Source organism: Chaetura pelagica, unplaced genomic scaffold, assembly GCF_000747805.2.
Source record: "Chaetura pelagica isolate M959 unplaced genomic scaffold, ChaPel_1.0 scaffold405, whole genome shotgun sequence".
Classification (NCBI taxonomy): domain Eukaryota; kingdom Metazoa; phylum Chordata; class Aves; order Apodiformes; family Apodidae; genus Chaetura; species Chaetura pelagica.
In genome coordinates, this window is record NW_009953489.1 from 5,107,411 (window position 1) to 5,124,025 (window position 16,615).

Below are 16,615 nucleotides of genomic sequence, written 5' to 3' on the forward strand. Positions count from 1 at the left end.
TTTGTCTTCTCCGGTTCTTCCCTCTCCCTTCTTCTTTTAATTGTCTTTCCCCGCACCCCCGCCGCCCTTCCCGTGTAGCAAACCCATCCGCAGAGCCGGGGCACCGCAGCGCTGCTGGGGCCTACACGCAGTGATTAATGGCAACTTCTCCAACTTTCCTCTTCTGGGTGTGTTTGTGCGAGATCAGAAAACGATTGAGTCCGTGGACAAATGTCAGAGGGAACTTGCTCATTTTTTTCTCTTCCTTGCAAAGCTCTCCCCAGTGCCTGGGGTGCTCGCCTGGAGCCAGAGGAGGCTGCTGAGATCTCTCCTGCTCTCACAAGAAAACGCTTGAGCATGGATCATATTGTCTCTCTGTGCTTCTGGAGTCGTGTCTGGTTCTCAGTTGTCACTTTAGATGGTTGAATTCCCCTGTTTTTCTGTGTAGCGGGAGCAGTATGTTTAAAGATCCAATTAGTGTTTGGCAAATCAAGCAGTGAAGTTATTTAGTTTAATTATGTTGCATTTAATTAGAGAAAAATCAATGCTGTTTTGTATTTTTATATTTATTTATTTATTTAATTGTAAGGAATAGCAAGCCTGTTTCCAGCTGGGAAACACAGGGTAGCAGTCTGAGTCAGGATGTGTGAAGTACAGGCTTTCCAGGACAGCAGCCACTGGTTCAGGAAGGATTCCTGTTTCAAAAGAGTAGAGTTGGTAGCAGTGCTTTCTGGTTTTGATCATTCCATCCTGGTTTTGTTCTGGCTTCTGCTCTGCACTGTGTAAGAAGAGGTTCTCCTGTCAGATGGGTTCTGGAGCAGCCTCCAGGGATAAGCACACTGGCTGCCTGGCACGTTTCCAGCTCCTAGTGCTAAGTTAGTAGTGTCTAAGAAGTGTGCATCACATCATGGGACAAATGTTACTCCAGAAATATCAAAGGTTAATCTGATGTATGATCCCTGACAGAGAATTGCAATTTAATGCTTCGCTTTGGGATTCTGTGTCCTTGCTGCGCTCACTGGTATATCCCTGCAACTGGTTGTCTGGGAAGTGGATAGCTGGGTGAGGAAGGTGTTAGCAGCATATCTAGACCTGAGGCCAGCTCTAAAATAATGGCCATTTGTTGGTGCTAGAGGTGATTTTGGCTGGGGATCTAGGCTGATGGTGCTGCACACAGAAATGACAGATGTATAAGTAAGTGATCCCGTTTTGTTTATTCGCATGCAGTAAATAACCCTGTGAGAATAGTAAATATCACTCCCCACCAGCAAAGCAGCCTGAAGAGTTCAAAGGCAGGGAGATGACTCTGTAGACACACACAAACATGGTTCCATAAACAACAGAACAGAAAGGCCAAAAAATACCACTCAAAAACCATGCACTGTGCAGCCCTGGAGACCCGGCCTTGCAACGCACTGAACTCACAGTGAAGGACTCGGGACGTGATGCAGGATCCATCCCCAAGTCAGTGGTGTGAATGAACAGTTTTGAAGGTGCAGTGGGTGAAGCCTTGATGTGGAGGCATTCTTCCCAGTTGGGTGTGTGTTGTAGTGATGGTTTGCTGAACAAGGGAAACTGTAAATCTAGGGAACTCTCCTCTTTCAGCTGCTCGTATTTTCCTATCTTTGAGAAGGGTATTAAAGAAAAAAAAGAATTAGATCGAGTCCAACCACAAACTGGAGGAGAAGAGGTAGGGAAAGGGAGGGAAGGAGGGCTGGAAGCCAGCTGTTTCAGTGAGTACAGTCTTGATTCTGAATGTTTGAACTTCTGATTGACACAAACAGTTCAGTTAATAGTGTCATGGAATAAACACAGTCTATAATACCACAGTAATTGTGGAACCATGTTTGTCAAAATGTATACAGTAGCAGAACAAAGGATGCAGAGTCGTGAAACAAAAACTCTGAGGTCCAAGGTCTGTGTATTAGTGTACATTGGAGTGTGTTTGTTTCTTATGGGAACGGAAATACAGGCAAAACCCATTGTGTTGTAAATAAAATAGGCTGTTCCTGGATAACAAGCTGTCTTGACACACTTTTGAGTTGGCTTGGGCTTCCGTTTGACTGTTGTTCATCTAGTTAGGCTGCTGGAAAAAGAAACATTACCTTATGGGGTTAGATTCTCAGAGATCTTACATGCATCCACCCCCTGGGTCCTTAAATGAAGCATCTTGTTGGCACTTAATAAAAAACAACAGTAAATTGAGATAAGAGCTACCATCCTGTCCACCAAAGAGAGCAGAGCAGGCTCCCTCCAGACCCTTCTCTGGACTGTTTAATCAGCAGAAGGGTCACTGTAGAGCCATTCAGAGCACTGCTTTGGAGTGAAGGGGAACCATCTGGTAAGGTAGAGTAAGACAGTATATTTTATTTTCATTAGACCACCAGTTCCATTAGGCTCCAGCCAGGAAACTTCCAAATACTTTTTGGAAGCAGGATCCCATTGACTTGAAGGGAAGGAATGGCTTCCAGTGTTGATTTTTCATTACTGTAGGACTGTGACTTTTTGTCTTTGCTTTCAGGAGGTGTTTGCTCTCACCCTAGTTAGTCTAACACTTTTGATCTAAAATCCAAAGTAGGGGTGCTAAGAAAGAGTGGAGGCAGTCACAGATACTGCTTGGGTTCCCTGTTACCATGGCAATACATGAATTCCTGTATTTATTTACTTGATGGATTACGTGTTCCAGGGAGTTCTGCATCATTCAGGGAGAATAAGTTAGCAGTGAGACACCATCAGGTCTCAAACCAAAAGCCTTTCCATGAAGCAGGCCCATTCAAGAATGCCCTTTATTAAAACCAGAGAACATATGGGTGCCATACTTTGAAGGTTTATTCTACGTGATGTTTTTAGGCTTGTAATTTCTTGCAGGGTTTTATGTCCCATGTCAGCTTGCAAATTCATCTCTGAGATCTCCTTTAGTATTGGTAATATAAACATCCAGGAGTCATCCCAGGAAAACTGCTCTTAAGGAAAATGGAAAAATAGAAGAAATAATGAATGAGGCCAGATTATTCCCATCTTTATAGGAACTTTTAAGTTTGTCCAGAGTCCTCTACATCAATTTTAATAATTCTGAACTGCGCACCTGGGAATGTTTTTTGTATGAACGTGAAGTTTCCCAGGGATGTTACTTTTGGGGAGGATATATTTTAAACTGTCATCATTTCTTGGATCATTTTATAGGAATAATCCTGCATATTTTTTACACCTGTGCAGTTTTCTGCAGTTTCTCTTTGTCTAAGATATGCTTAGGTGAGTTGCCAGGCAGAACTCATTCTCCACTGCACCATGTTCTTCAGTGTGAGGGGGGACTTTCAAGTTAGAAGCTTTGCAGTTGACCAGTGTAAGTGCTGCTCTACTAGTGGTTTTCAAAATAAAACTTCTCTGTGAAATGTCTCATCCTGGAATCTGAAAATTAAACTCTTCTAAAGACTCAGTTCACAACCCAAAAGGGGATTCAGTCCCAATTATTCCTTACTTGGGCTTTTAGCACCTACTGTATTTCCTACTATGTGTTGCTTGGGTGGTGATGGTGCACGTGTGTTTTAGTGTAACTTGTTTAAAAAACATCAACAATTCAGTCTAGTTTGGTGTAGAGGCAAAATACAGGTACCAGGTGATCACAATTGTTTCCTACAAAATGGCACCGAGAATTTGGATATGTTTTATAAGTCATTGTAGGTTTGGCAGGTGTTCTGCTGCACAGCTTCACGTTTGGAGTGTTCAGAAGTGTAGCCTGTGGGATAACTGCTGCAAGATTGAGATGGTCATAGCAGTTTCAAGAAGGAAGAGGACAAGGAGTGGAGAAAAAAAGACAGCTGAAGTCTACTGGAATGTGAAGCAGCTGGGTTGTGCCTTAGCTAGTGAAAAAGCAGAAACTGGAAACAATTGCTAAATTTATTTTCAGTGCAAGCAATCGTTTTCCTTGAACCGCAGGGACTAAATATATCTGTTGGTGTGATTTTTGTGTGGTGGTAACTCCTACTGGCTCTTGCTAACCTCCTGGCAAACAGAGAGGAGTGGAAGTTTGCTGTCACTCAAGATCACAACGCAGATATCCCTCATGCAGGTCCATTGCTTCACTTGCAGACAACAACTCCTATTTGTACAGGACCTGTGGGCTCTCAGCAGCACTGTGTTGCATGAGTGGAAGAAACCTGGCATTTATTCCTAGGGAACTCTAATAACTAAGTGCATCTGTGCTGTATGAGAAAGAGTCTGATGCAAAGGTGTGGGTCTTTTTTTTTTTTAAAAAAAAAACAACAACAAGATACATTAATCCCTTACTTATTCCAAAGTTGAAACTTTGTAGATAGAATTGGCAAAATGAGCTTTGATGTTGGCTTACAGATCCTTTGAAAGGGAAATGTTTGATTTCAAAGCTTGCAGGACATTAACTACAAGTTGAGGAATATGAAGTGTTAACTCTCTAGGCTTTATTTTAGGGACACTAGAAAGATGTTATACATTTCCCTGGCAGAGGCATTTGATGGGTAATCAGATTTCATGCCAGCACTTAATCAGTATGTGTGTTGCAGGAGATGTTTATGTAGTTCTCATTTGGGCTACTGAAAGGTGACAGCTGGAATTGTTATCATAGCATCTAATTTGGAAGATCCTTATACCCCAGCAAAGGTAAGACGATAGAGAATATCTCCTGCTTTTGTGCCAGATAAAACTCCAAAAACTATGTAGTATGTTAAAAACAACAAATTACATGTCAGAACTACAGTTAAGGTGATTTAATAGCTGCCTTCCTCTCTCCTGCTCCTTACCACACCCATCATTTTGCATAGTTTGGATACATGTGGAGGATTTAACTTGTTCCATTTTCCAAGGCAAATCATCCCAACATGTTTCTGCTGAAACTACAGACCTGGAATTTTGGGGTCTTTTGCCAGTTTGCAGAGCTATTGACCTCTGTGTACTGTTGCTTAGCAGTGAAATGAATCCTTTAAGTCTGTATTCTGCCTGTGGAGACTTTACATTAGCTGGAGAAAAACCTGTGCATGGAGAGGGATCCTTCAGCTTCTTAAATTTGTTGCAGAATAGGCTTTTATCTCTGAAAACAACTGGAAAGTTGTTGTTCTACAAGTGCCTGAATATTTGGGAAATTCTGCTTTGGTGTTACATCTGTCTTTTTTACTTTATTTGTGTTGGCAAACTAGAGGATCCAGCCATTGGCATGGAAGCAGTATGGAAGGAATGGGAAAATCATGTAGCTATTGCAAGAATATTAGCTTTGTCAGTTTTGTCTAAATAGCCAAAGCTTGGCTTTCATGGTGTGCAGTTGAGGACTATTGGAGAACATTATGGGATGAGGGGATGGAAACGGAGAACGGTGTGGTGTCCTCAGTGCTTTAGTAGAGGCTAGAAGAAAAGGGAGAACTGGTTGGAGGAAAACTAGATCTGTTCACCTTTGCAAGTTTGAATTTGCAATCCCAGAACTCCAAGGTGTATAGAAAGGAGGCCAGAGAAGGAAAAAGGGATGTCACAAGTGGAAATGTTGATAGGGTGGTTGGGAAGACCAGAAAAGGAGAGAGGTGATGTGAAAGGCCTGGATGTTGGAATAGGAAGAAATGGTGGGTTAAGTTGCATGCAGGTGGAGCAGACAGGAAAAGGCAGATGGGTAATAAAATGGGAATGTGGACAAGAATGAATCTCCCGGCAGCTTTCAGAGGAGTCTGTTCCAAGGCAAAGAGACAGAAGATAAATTTTAGCAATCCGGAAAAGCTGCAGGAATCCTGCAGGTTGGGACATGCTGCCAAAGGAATGTTCTGCAGTGCTGCTATTGACGTTCCTGCAGGCTGACAAATTGCAGCTACGGTGCCTGACCCATGGCATCAACTCCTGGAAATCCATTCCCAGTCTCTTTGTGTGGTGTGCAGCACTGATGCTGATAGAGGAACAGATTTCATCCAAGTGAGAGAGAAAAGGTGCCCCCACAGAGTATGTGAAGGAACCTGGGAAAGCTGATGGAACGGATTGTTGGTCTGTCATTTGTGGTGTATATTTCAATTAAAGCTCTTCAGCTTTGAAATACTGTTGACATTAAATCTGTGTGGTGTGTAGTCACTACCATCTTCTCCGGAGTTTGTAAGATGATATTTTCATGTTGAGAGCAGGGAAGAAGTGACTAGAAACAAGTAATAAGAAAGAGATGATCTGTATTAGAGCATTCACTTGCTTAGTGTTGTGGGAGATGTAATATGGACAGTATTTGGGAGGACTGGTTCTCCTGCACCTGCTTTCTATTTTATCATATTTAGGGAAGTAATCTAAAATATCTGCGAATTGACAAGAGGTCTATGGAAATCCTAAACTATGGCATTTTTTTTCATATTTAATTCATTTTTTTTGTTCCCCTTTTGTACCACTGAGACGATCAGTTTAGCTTGGGTGGTACCCAAAGAAGATATTTCTTAATTATGGGGATAAGGCTCTTTGAAATAAGCAAGTGAATGTTCTGCCTTATCTTACTTGACCTGGCTGATTGTCTCTGCTGCTGTGTGTGGAGCTTTTCTGGTGTCATAAAAATATTGTGCCTTTTGTGATTCAAGTGGACATGTTGGCGTGGCCCTCAGTGCTTCCAAGGAAGTACAGATTCATTATTTTGCTGAGGGAGAAAGGTTAAAGTTTGCTTGCATTCTCATCCTCTCATTCTTTCTCTCAGAAGGCTTCATGTGGGGTTGGCCTTTGTAGTGTCCTTAATATATTCACTGAACCAGTCCCATTTACATTCTAAACACAATGATTAATTTCAGCCCTCAAATCTACAAAAATCTTGGCTTTTGAGAAAAATAAATAAATGAGAATTTTCTTTTTAGGCTTCTGGAAAGAAAGGAGAAAATGAGTAATGGTTAAAATGAATGGTTACCCACACCTGGTAAGGTTGGAGGAAGGACATGCTGCGACTTGGTTGGTTGATTAAACCTTGATAGTATTTTACCAAGACACTGAATATGTAGTTCTCTATCTGTTAACCTGTAATTTGCAGGTGGTATTTAATAGATACAATGGGAGCAAAAGTAGTGTATTCACAATGTACAGCATGTACATTGTTTTATCCCCTACTTTTTGATGGCTTTATTGTGCTTCTCAGTCTATCAGTCTGTCCTGTCCATACTGCTCAAAAGGTGGTAAAATAGCCTCAGGAATTAATTCCATATTTAGAAAGTTCCCTCTACAAACCAAACATCATGTAATAGAGGGCACTCAGGAAAATCAATATTTTAGTTCTGGTTGTATCATACATTCCAACCAACTGTAGATAGCAGTGCTCTGTGAATCCATCTGATGGTGGGCTTCAGTTAGCAGGGTGATACTGCTTAAAACACAGTTTCCTTGGGTGATACATTATCCTTTGATTTTGTATTCTAACTATTTTAAGCTTATTAATTTGAGTATGGGGAGATAAAGTGCAGAGGGTTCCCATCCACGTTTTGCTTATCAGTGCAACTTTGCTTTTCATTGTTGGGAGTGATCTGTGCTGCAGCTTTCATGTACAAAGGAATTAAATCTCCCTATCTGGATATATTTTTACCATCTGAAATATTTAAGTTTATGTTTTCTGGTTTCTAATTAGAAGAAGCTTGAAAATGGATTATATACAAGAATAACAAGTTTGAGGAACTAGAGAGGGCTACCAGCAGGTTTAGTTAGAGCTCACCTATAAATTTACAGAGACTTAGAGAAAATGCAGAGCACTGGCTTGTGCAGGAGGTGGTTTGTCTGTATAAATATCCTTGCAAAGGTCACATGAAATTGAATGTTAAGTCTGATTTTTGATGGGGCATGGTAAAAAGGGGTTAAGTTTACTCTTACTGCTTGAAATTAATTCACTGAAATTAATTCTACTATGTCAGACAAATTTGCAATACCCTAAAACATGATGCATAGGAAAGTCACATGACATTTAAAAAAAAGTCATAATCTTGTATCATTATGAGCAATAGGTAGGAGAGCATAACTGACAGAAACTGAAGTGGGGAGTTTCTCTGTTTTCAGCTTAATATTTCTGTTTGCTCTTTGTCACTGGAAGCAGAGGCACTTCTGACCCCTGCTCTGTCAGTTTGTTCTGTTGTCATTTACAGGAGAGGTCTATGGAAATAAATGCTAAAATGGTCTAATTGGTATTAGGAATGGTGATTAAAGTACATTGCTTACAATGAGCTGGCTCTCTCAAGTGTGGCAAATTTGAAGATACTCAGGTGTACAGTGTCCTTTTTAAGAAGAATCACCAAGTCTTGATGCATAACTGGGCAGAGGTGAGCTTGGAACTCTTGGACCTGTTGACCAATTTCAGTTACACTTTGTAGAGGAATCGATATTAGAAATTTATTTGAATTTCTGCACATTTTCTGTAGAAGACTGAGTAGAATGAGGAAACCACAGATAGTGCCTTTGTTATGGCAGAAGGGAAACTGGAGCTGTCTCATACTTCAGTTGGCCATCTGGTGTTAACTGGTACCCACGTCATTTCAGAATCACTATCACACATGGTGCTTCCTGATCAGAGGAATGCCAAGGGAGATGTGAGGAAGCTGAATTTCTAGAGCTGGAAGAAGAACAAAGTTTCACTACTTTTGCTGCTCCTTGGAAAATGCCTTTTTTTTTTTTTTTTTTTTTTTTTTTTTTGCTTTTTTTTCCCTTCAAAATTAGACCTAGATGATTCTGTTGGCTGTTGATGATTTGACTAAGGTTATGATTTTATGCTCGTTCAGTTGCATGAGTATTTGGTCAGTCTGAACTGGTGTCATGTTTATCTTCCACTGTAAAATTTGCAGGCATGAGATAAGTCTGACAGTATTTTGAAAAAATATGAGAACATTGTGCACTGAGGTACTGTAGCTTAACATTGGCTGGGTTAATTGATGCATCCTTTAAGTACAAGCAAAGACTTAAGAATGAATGAATATAAATTCTTTATTGCCTAGAAGCTTCTTCTATTTCACCATTAAACTTCTTGCACCACCACACTTGTGGTAGTTAAAAACTGATTGTGTCATTTAAGCTTCTGCCTCTGAACTTAGTAATAAGATAAATCAATAAAAGAGAGATTTGAGAATATCCTTGCCCAGAATTAGTACTTTTGTGAAGCTGGCTCAAAATTGCATCGATACTGAAATAGATAAAAGTCTGTGTATGCAAAATCTAAAATGTTTGCTATTGATGTATAATTTTTTCACTGCTGACAGAAGTAATGGAAGAACCCGGGCACACAAAGGGGTTGCCTGCAAGAGTTCATTTAGGTGTTAACCCTGCTGCTGGTGGCAGGTCTGCGAGCTTGCAACATTTTTCTCTTAGTTTGCTGTTAGTTCCCAAAGATGGAACAGACACTAGACCTTTTAAAAGTTGGATTTCTTTGCTTTCCCTTGTGCTGCTCAGTCCAGCGAGACGTGAGGGGTTGCATTCCATCAGCTGATGATTTGGCATCAGGCTAAAAGGTAAAAACACTGATAAAAAATGTTTTTCTTTGCTGCTAGAACAAAGACTACTTGAATTGTAAACTGGTTGGCCTGGAATGGGGAAAGCCAATGAAAAGAAAAATCCTTTTGAGAAAAGCACGTGTGTCTCCTGGGGACAGCTCAGAGGGGCCAGTCGAGGGCAGTGAGGAGTGTGGTGCTGTTAAAAGCCAAAGTATCCTGGTAAAAATGACAGGCAAATGATCCCTTATAACCCATGATTACTGTCTGTGTGTATTTCCAGGTAGTCTTTAAACAAAGATGGTTTTTGCTTCTGTCTGTCTCAGGTGAAAGCGTTTGTATAAATTCTTTAAATACGCATTGGCAGCTCTTACTCTTAGGTTTTATCCTGAATTACAGCCTTGTTCATTAGACCTCAAATCTGAGGTGTACATTTCACTGTAATACTTTTCTAGGACTCCCTGGAGACATCAGGTACACCGCAAGTGAGACACAGGAGGACTTCTCTGAGCATCCATTTGGCTGGCAGCCTGGGGAGCTGCAGGGTCTGAGGGATCTGGCTGAAGTTAACATGGTAGAGAAGGGAAAAACAAAGGAAACATCTGAGGGATTATTTTTGGCAGCTGGGCAGATGAGTTTATAAATCCTGAGAGTCTCTGGCAACAAGGTGTGTGAGAGTGTTAGTAACAACAAAAACGATGCTGGGAAGGTTGTTGATTGTTTATATCAATGTTTTGATACTTCTCAAGTTCTGGAAGTACTTAGAGGTGGCATAAATAGTAGCAACTAAGGTTACAGCCATTGGTCATTCAGTCTGTTGGATCTCTATTGGCAATATAAAAAAATAAATTCCCCCAACAAGTGAAAGCATCACTGATTCTGAAATTCATGTGCTGCTAAGGTGGCTGTTGGTTGAGGTCGTGATCTGAGCCTGGCATCTAAAGTTGGTAACTCATGCAAAATTCAGTTTTCGGCAGTGCTACCACTGCTGTGGGTTGTCCTGTGGGGAGAGCTAATAGGCTGTGGGTTTCATTATTACTGTTATTTTAATTTGGTTTTGTCATTTAATCCTTCTCAGATGAAGTACTTCATAGCTAAAAGCTTTGGCAACAGGGTATACTAAGTTTCAAATACTGTCATAATGGAGAAGAAAGTCATGCTAGAAATATTAGTGCTCAGTAGTATAAATTTAATTAAATTGTTGTTCAAGGCTCTTACATCCAGAAAAGTAGCACTGGTTTGTGTCGGTGCTGAACACTATGATCTTAACCTTTGGGATGGTAACAAAGCACAAAAACATGGCTCCTCCTGCAATCCTGTGCCCTTGAAGGAGTCATCTAGTTAAATTCCTTAATATTTTTGCAGCTGTGGTTGTGGTTTATTAACTGATGCTGCCTTGAAGAAGAGTCTGTCTGCAGCAGAGTTTTCATTACTCATCTGTCAATACTTGTGGAGTAAAACAAATGGGTCTGGGTAGAGAGGTTTCTGCTCTTCTGTGTAAATGGTTTCTTTTCCTCCATCCCTGCTATTTTATCCAAGGATGGGGTAAAGAATAGTTTTGATGCATTACATGGTTATACTGTCTTGGATAGGAAGGTCTGGCCTGCTTTGTCTGTCAGGATTATTTTAAGCTGTGGTGTTTTGATTTTATTAAATGAACTAGAGGGAATTAAAAGCATCTCCCTTTCCCAAAACAGTCTCACTTTTACAGCTGTAAAATGCCCTTTATCCCAAATCATACCATCTGAAGAATCTCCAGAATTTCTTTTTTGCAGTGGATAAAATATTATTTTTGGCCAGTTCAACAATTTGCTTGTCAGGAGAAATCCAGTTGAGTTTTGTTTGGTTTTGTCTTTGCATAATCCTCAAAATTGCAAATTAAGTTGCTGTGTTTACTGATGCAAACTACTAGCCTCGGCTTCTGGGTGAAATGCAACTTATCTGCCTGGATTTTGGGGTCTTTTTTTGTGTATGATAATTGCAAATGAAAAGCACATCTTATTTTGAAGCCCCTGCAGAACAGAGATATCTGCTCTGGGAGATGGAGATGTAAATGAATTTCATGCTGGTCCATCGTATGAGGGAGTGAATGGAATGAACCACTTGGTAGCAAACAAGCAGTGGGTATGAAATGCTTTGCTGGAATGGGGCAGGGCGGTAGCAAAAGGACAAGCTATAATAAGTAGGGGAGAAGAACTTGCAGAACCCAGGGCATTGACTCACTTGACCACATGTTCCTCTTGAGTTTCACACTTGACTGTGACAAATACTGAACAGAATAGCAGCCGGGCTAGTGAGCAGGTGTGCTTAAGAGCCAAAACTCAGTGCTGGTCTTTCTCTGTGCATGTGTACTTTGGGAGTAATACTGGAGTCCTTTCCTCCTTTTCCTGTTTTGAGTTCTGGTTTTGCTTAGTTTTTATTCTACTTCAAAAAAACATGGTGGAGCAAAACCACACGCAGCCGTTCCCTGTGCCTGTGATCACTAGCTTGAGGCCTTGCTTTGTGCCCCTCTACATTGGCTACATGAAGTGCCACTTGGTAAATTGGTGCCAGTCTCCTTAGCACAGAACTGCCTTTTGTCATGGAGTTGTCATCAAATGTATTCTAAAGCTTGGTCCTGTGGGAGACTATTTTGTTACTGTGCCTCCAGTGAGTGTAGAGGGAACCAAAACATCTGCCAGACTGAGCTCCTGAGTAGCTGCAAGCACGAGGACCTCGTTTGGAGATAAAACCTGATTAGTGGATAATTCCCCTAGAATGAATAATCTCAGCTTTAAAAGCTGAATTGCAGATGGGTTTGCATGAGGGAGATACCAGGTTTAAAAGGTCATTCTTTCAGTAACCTGAATCTATTGACCTTAGATGGCATCACAGAGGTCATTTCAGCCAAGTAGGACTGGGAGGCAAGGCTTGCCAATGGTGTGCAGCCAGTGCTGCCTGCCTTGGTCTCACCCCCGAGCCCCCAGGGTTATTTTTACCTGGTGGTTTGGAAGTTTTTCACTCCACAAGGTCAAGGAAAGCTTCCAAAATACAGAGGACAGTCATTGTAAACTCCCCAAGTGAGAAGGATTAGTATCTACTATGGCTTTTTAAGCTATTTTCAGATTGGTTACATGTCTTTACCCATCTTTCACGTTTGCAGAGGTAACAGTACTTGTGTGTTTGCCCAGCTTTGACTGGAAAGCTTGCAAAAAACAAGGCTGAAACATAAAACCAAGTTAAGGACTATATAAGCAAGCTATGTCAATAAAGACCATCATTTTGTGTAGCTGTGCAGCTTATCAAATTACTCCAGTGAGAATCTCCTTACAAATGCTTTTGTATTTTATCTGTTGACTCATCCATCTCAACACTCACAGTAACATTTCAGTACTGTTTTATAAAGCCTGTGACTGAAACGAGGCTGTTCTTGGGCTGGTTAATGAACAGATGCAATTAATACAATGATGTTTGTCTTGACACCCCGTCTCACTGGCAGCATTGTGAGCAGCACTGCTATGCCAGGAGATCTCTGGTTGAGGACTCACTGTACAGTCAGATCACTCAACATTTGTATTCAGTGTAAAGTCAACACTGAAGGAGTTTCAGAGCTCTCCTTAGCTGGCAAACAGTCTCCCTGGCGCTACAAGTGAAGGCTAAATCATAATCTGCAGCACTTCTGATTTATTTAACAGTTTTTTAAAATGTTGGAATTTCATTCTGCTAGAGAGCACCAGAAGTGGAAAAGCAAAAGCTCAGATAGATTTTCTTCTTGTGCGAGTCTGGGGAGGGGGTGAAGGAAATACGATTTGGACTCAGATATTTATTCTTTTGGTAGAACAATGTCAGTCCCAGACCAGTGCTTCTCAGATGTGTTTTACCCTGGGAACTTGTATAAAACGTCTTCCCTTTCAGCTATTTCATTTTTAGCTGTATAGAGGGTGTAACCATTGTTGTAAGGGAGTGTCTGTGGTATGTAGCCAGTTTATATCTAAGCCCTATCATGAATTGTTTTAAAGAGAGTATGATTTTCTGGGCTGAGATATATTGATGACTTTTTTTTCAAGGCAGGAAGTACATGCTGACTCCAGCAGTTGCCAGAGCAGCTGTTCATTATGAATAAGCCTTATGATAAATCTCATGAAAACCTTAATATCAGTAGGAAGCAGTGTGAGTTTAAATGATCAGCACCAAAGTGTGGTTAAGCTGTATCAATAACTGCTTTCATATTTTCAGTTGCTTGGAATTTTATACTGGAAAATCTTTCTGATTCTTAAGATATCAAAGTCTGTAGGACAGTTTACAGAGAGGTATTTAACTTCAGGCTAGTTAATATTTGTAAAGGCTTGTCTGGACACTCCCCAGACTCTTGCCCCAGGGTACAATTTTATTTGATTTATCCCATGTTAAGTTAATGTAGCAGTTTCTGTAAGTAGACATCACAACTGACTTCATGGCTTTTAGCACTTCCTAGCATTGTAGCACCAGTGTTACTTAGACAGGGTTTCCACTTAGACAGGGCACACACTTGGAATGCAGTCCTCTCCCTGTCCTGAGTTTCCAAATCAGAAAGTTGGGACTTTTTTTGGTATAGTTTGCCTTTGTTTTTAATCATAGAGCTGACTTTTGTCACAACTGATACATAGATTTCCATAGCTTGCCACCAGAAAGTTTGTTTTCAATGAATGTACATTTAAGTGAGTTTCTGTAGGTGACATTTTTCTGGAGTAAGAAATTCTGATTTTGGTCCAGAAAGCTCTGATTGGTGCAAGGCGTGAACATCCAAAGAGGCACTGGGTGCCTGTCGGCCCTAGCTGGGTAGGGGTGGCTGTAGCAGAACTGCTAACCTTTGGCTCCTCCAAAAAAGTGAGTGAGAAGTACCGTGCAGGTCTGTCTGGAAGCTGAGAGTGCAGAGAGAAGCTGCTGAAGGGGAAAACCCCTTCTCCTAGAGCTGATATGTTAGACCAGTGACCCCAATGTCATAGTTTCCCAGTTCAGATTTTGAGATACTTCCAACTCAAGGTCAGTCACTTCCTTCATTCTACATTTGAGCTCTGCATTTGAGTTGCTTTTCATTTTGTGTTGTTCCTTGTTGGTTTTGTACCAGGATGTGATTTCTTCTTTGTCACCTCTCACTGCCCTTTGTTTCTCTTAGTTTACGCATTTTTTTTGATGCACACACTCATGTTGCTTGTTGTGCATCCTGTCTGGGAGCCTGTGTCACAAGGTTTTGATTCAGCAGGGTTGTCCTGGAGATGTATAGGGATGTGCCAGCAAATAGCAATATCTGTAGCACAGGAAAGGATCATACACACACATTTTACCCAAGTAATAGAGCTTCTCTTGCCATTCTCAGGCCATGGCTCATGAGGGTGGGAGCAGTGGGAAACATGGGATGTTCTTATTTTGAGAACAAGATTCAGCTTCCTTTGATGCAATAATTTCATTAAACAAGAAGGAAAATGTGTAATGCTTAGTGTTTATCTAAAGCTTTACATTTTTAGAGCATTGTGCAAACATTTATTCTGTACTTTTGACTTCATGATGGGTGGTGATGGAAAGTGCTGTCTGTAGTGAGGTGCGAAAAGTGAGCTTAACTTCTGCCCTTGTTTCATTTCCTGGTATGGTTTAACTTATTAGTCTGGTCAGTTGATGTCTGCTTCTCCATAAGCTTCTGTGGGGTCTTCAGTTTGTCAGTGGAGCTGTATACCCTGTGAGGGGGTGGTTAGTTCCTGGTTTTTAAGGGGTTTGAGATCGCATTAGGTAGTGAGAGTGGAAGACAGTGCTATGTAGTGGTGGCATCTCTCCATTTGTGGGAAGATGCAGGTAATATTGTGTGCACAGAGCATGCCACCTAGAGGAACAGAGTGGGCTGGCAAGGCTGATCTGCTGGCAAAATTTAGGTGGCAGTGCAAATGGCTATGTTGAGACCTTCTCCAAGCAGTGTCCTTTCTGGCCCTGCCTTCAGTACATTTGCCAAGTCAGGCAGGAGAACGTCCATGCACAGCTAGCTTTCCATCAACTCTTCTCAACAAACATTTCTCAGCTTTCTACATGAGACTTCTGTTCATGGTTTAGGCTCCTGGTTATGTTGATCCTGATCTTTCGCTGCATCTCAGGAATCTGAAATTAAGTTACAGATCTCACCTCATATTCTCCAGGAATTAGGGTGAGGAATGTAGTACAAGGGGTGATTTGATGGGCTAACACTCTCCAAGCTCTGTGCTTTTTTTGGCTTGTATGTTGCAATTTCTGTTGCAGGAGGCTAATAAATTTCCCAGAAGATCATCCTAATTTCCAGAGTCTCAAAGTCTGCGTTGTAATTAAGCACTTAATTTGATAAGGATTTTTAAATGTGTTGGTAGTCTATTGGCAGCTTGGGAAATGCTTCCCTCTCCAGCCCAGCTTCCCTTGCGTAGGTTCAAGCTCAGAGAGCTGGTGTATATTTAGAACTGGCAGCACTGCAGCCTGCCAGACAGGCCTCAGAAAATCGCTCCAATTCTGTGCTTTCTGGGTTGGTTCAAGCCAAATTGGAAAGAAGCCTGGCTGTTTTGGAGAAGTTAGTTAGGGTGATGGCAATTTTTCATTAACAAATGGGCAGTGGGAAATGCTAATAATATATTTTATTGCTTGCAGTTGCATTGAGTTTCCCCATTGCCACAAATTACTGCCATCAGTGTGTCCACCAGGGAAGCTATTCTTTTATTTCTTGGTCTTCCAAAGAGTCAGAGAGTTGTGTTGTCAGGTAAGCACATGGTTTGACCAGAAGATATCACCTCTTTTGAACAGAAATTTCTTTTTGCTCCACATGAGTCTGTTAAGTGCCACAATAAAGTCATACATAACCAGTGACTTGGGCTCATAAGATTTAACAGACAAATGATAATGATTCAGTTTTTTCTTCTTTCACTCTATTTGATGGTACTACTTTTAGTTGTCTCTGATTAAGTTTGCATCTTCTGTTAGAGTTTCCCTCTGCTGTTTAAGTAAAGCATCTTTTCTCCCCTCTTTCTCCTGTGCTTCAACTTCTTATGCTTAAAACCCCAGGAGCACTCCTGAAGACTTTTTTGCACCGTGCCTTTGAATTGACCCCCATGTATTTCCATCAAGACATTAGGATGGCCTTCCCATTTCCTTCTATTCTCAGTTTAAATTTTCCTGTTGTGGGAATACTACAAAAAAAAAAAAAAAAAGGAAAAAAAATAATTGTAATTAGTCATATGTTAAAACAA

General features: G+C 41.0%; 1 protein-coding gene across 1 annotated transcript in view; it reads left to right on the forward strand.

Moving 5' to 3' along the window:
* Positions 1-1,251: 1,251 nt before the first annotated feature.
* RAPGEF1 (Rap guanine nucleotide exchange factor (GEF) 1) overlaps positions 1,252-16,615 on the forward strand; it is an 82,560-nt gene continuing 67,196 nt past the window's right edge. The window contains exon 1 of the mRNA XM_009998881.1: positions 1,252-1,443. Coding sequence (XP_009997183.1) covers positions 1,425-1,443 — 19 coding nt within the window. The 5' untranslated portion in view covers positions 1,252-1,424. The remainder of the gene's footprint in view (positions 1,444-16,615) is intronic.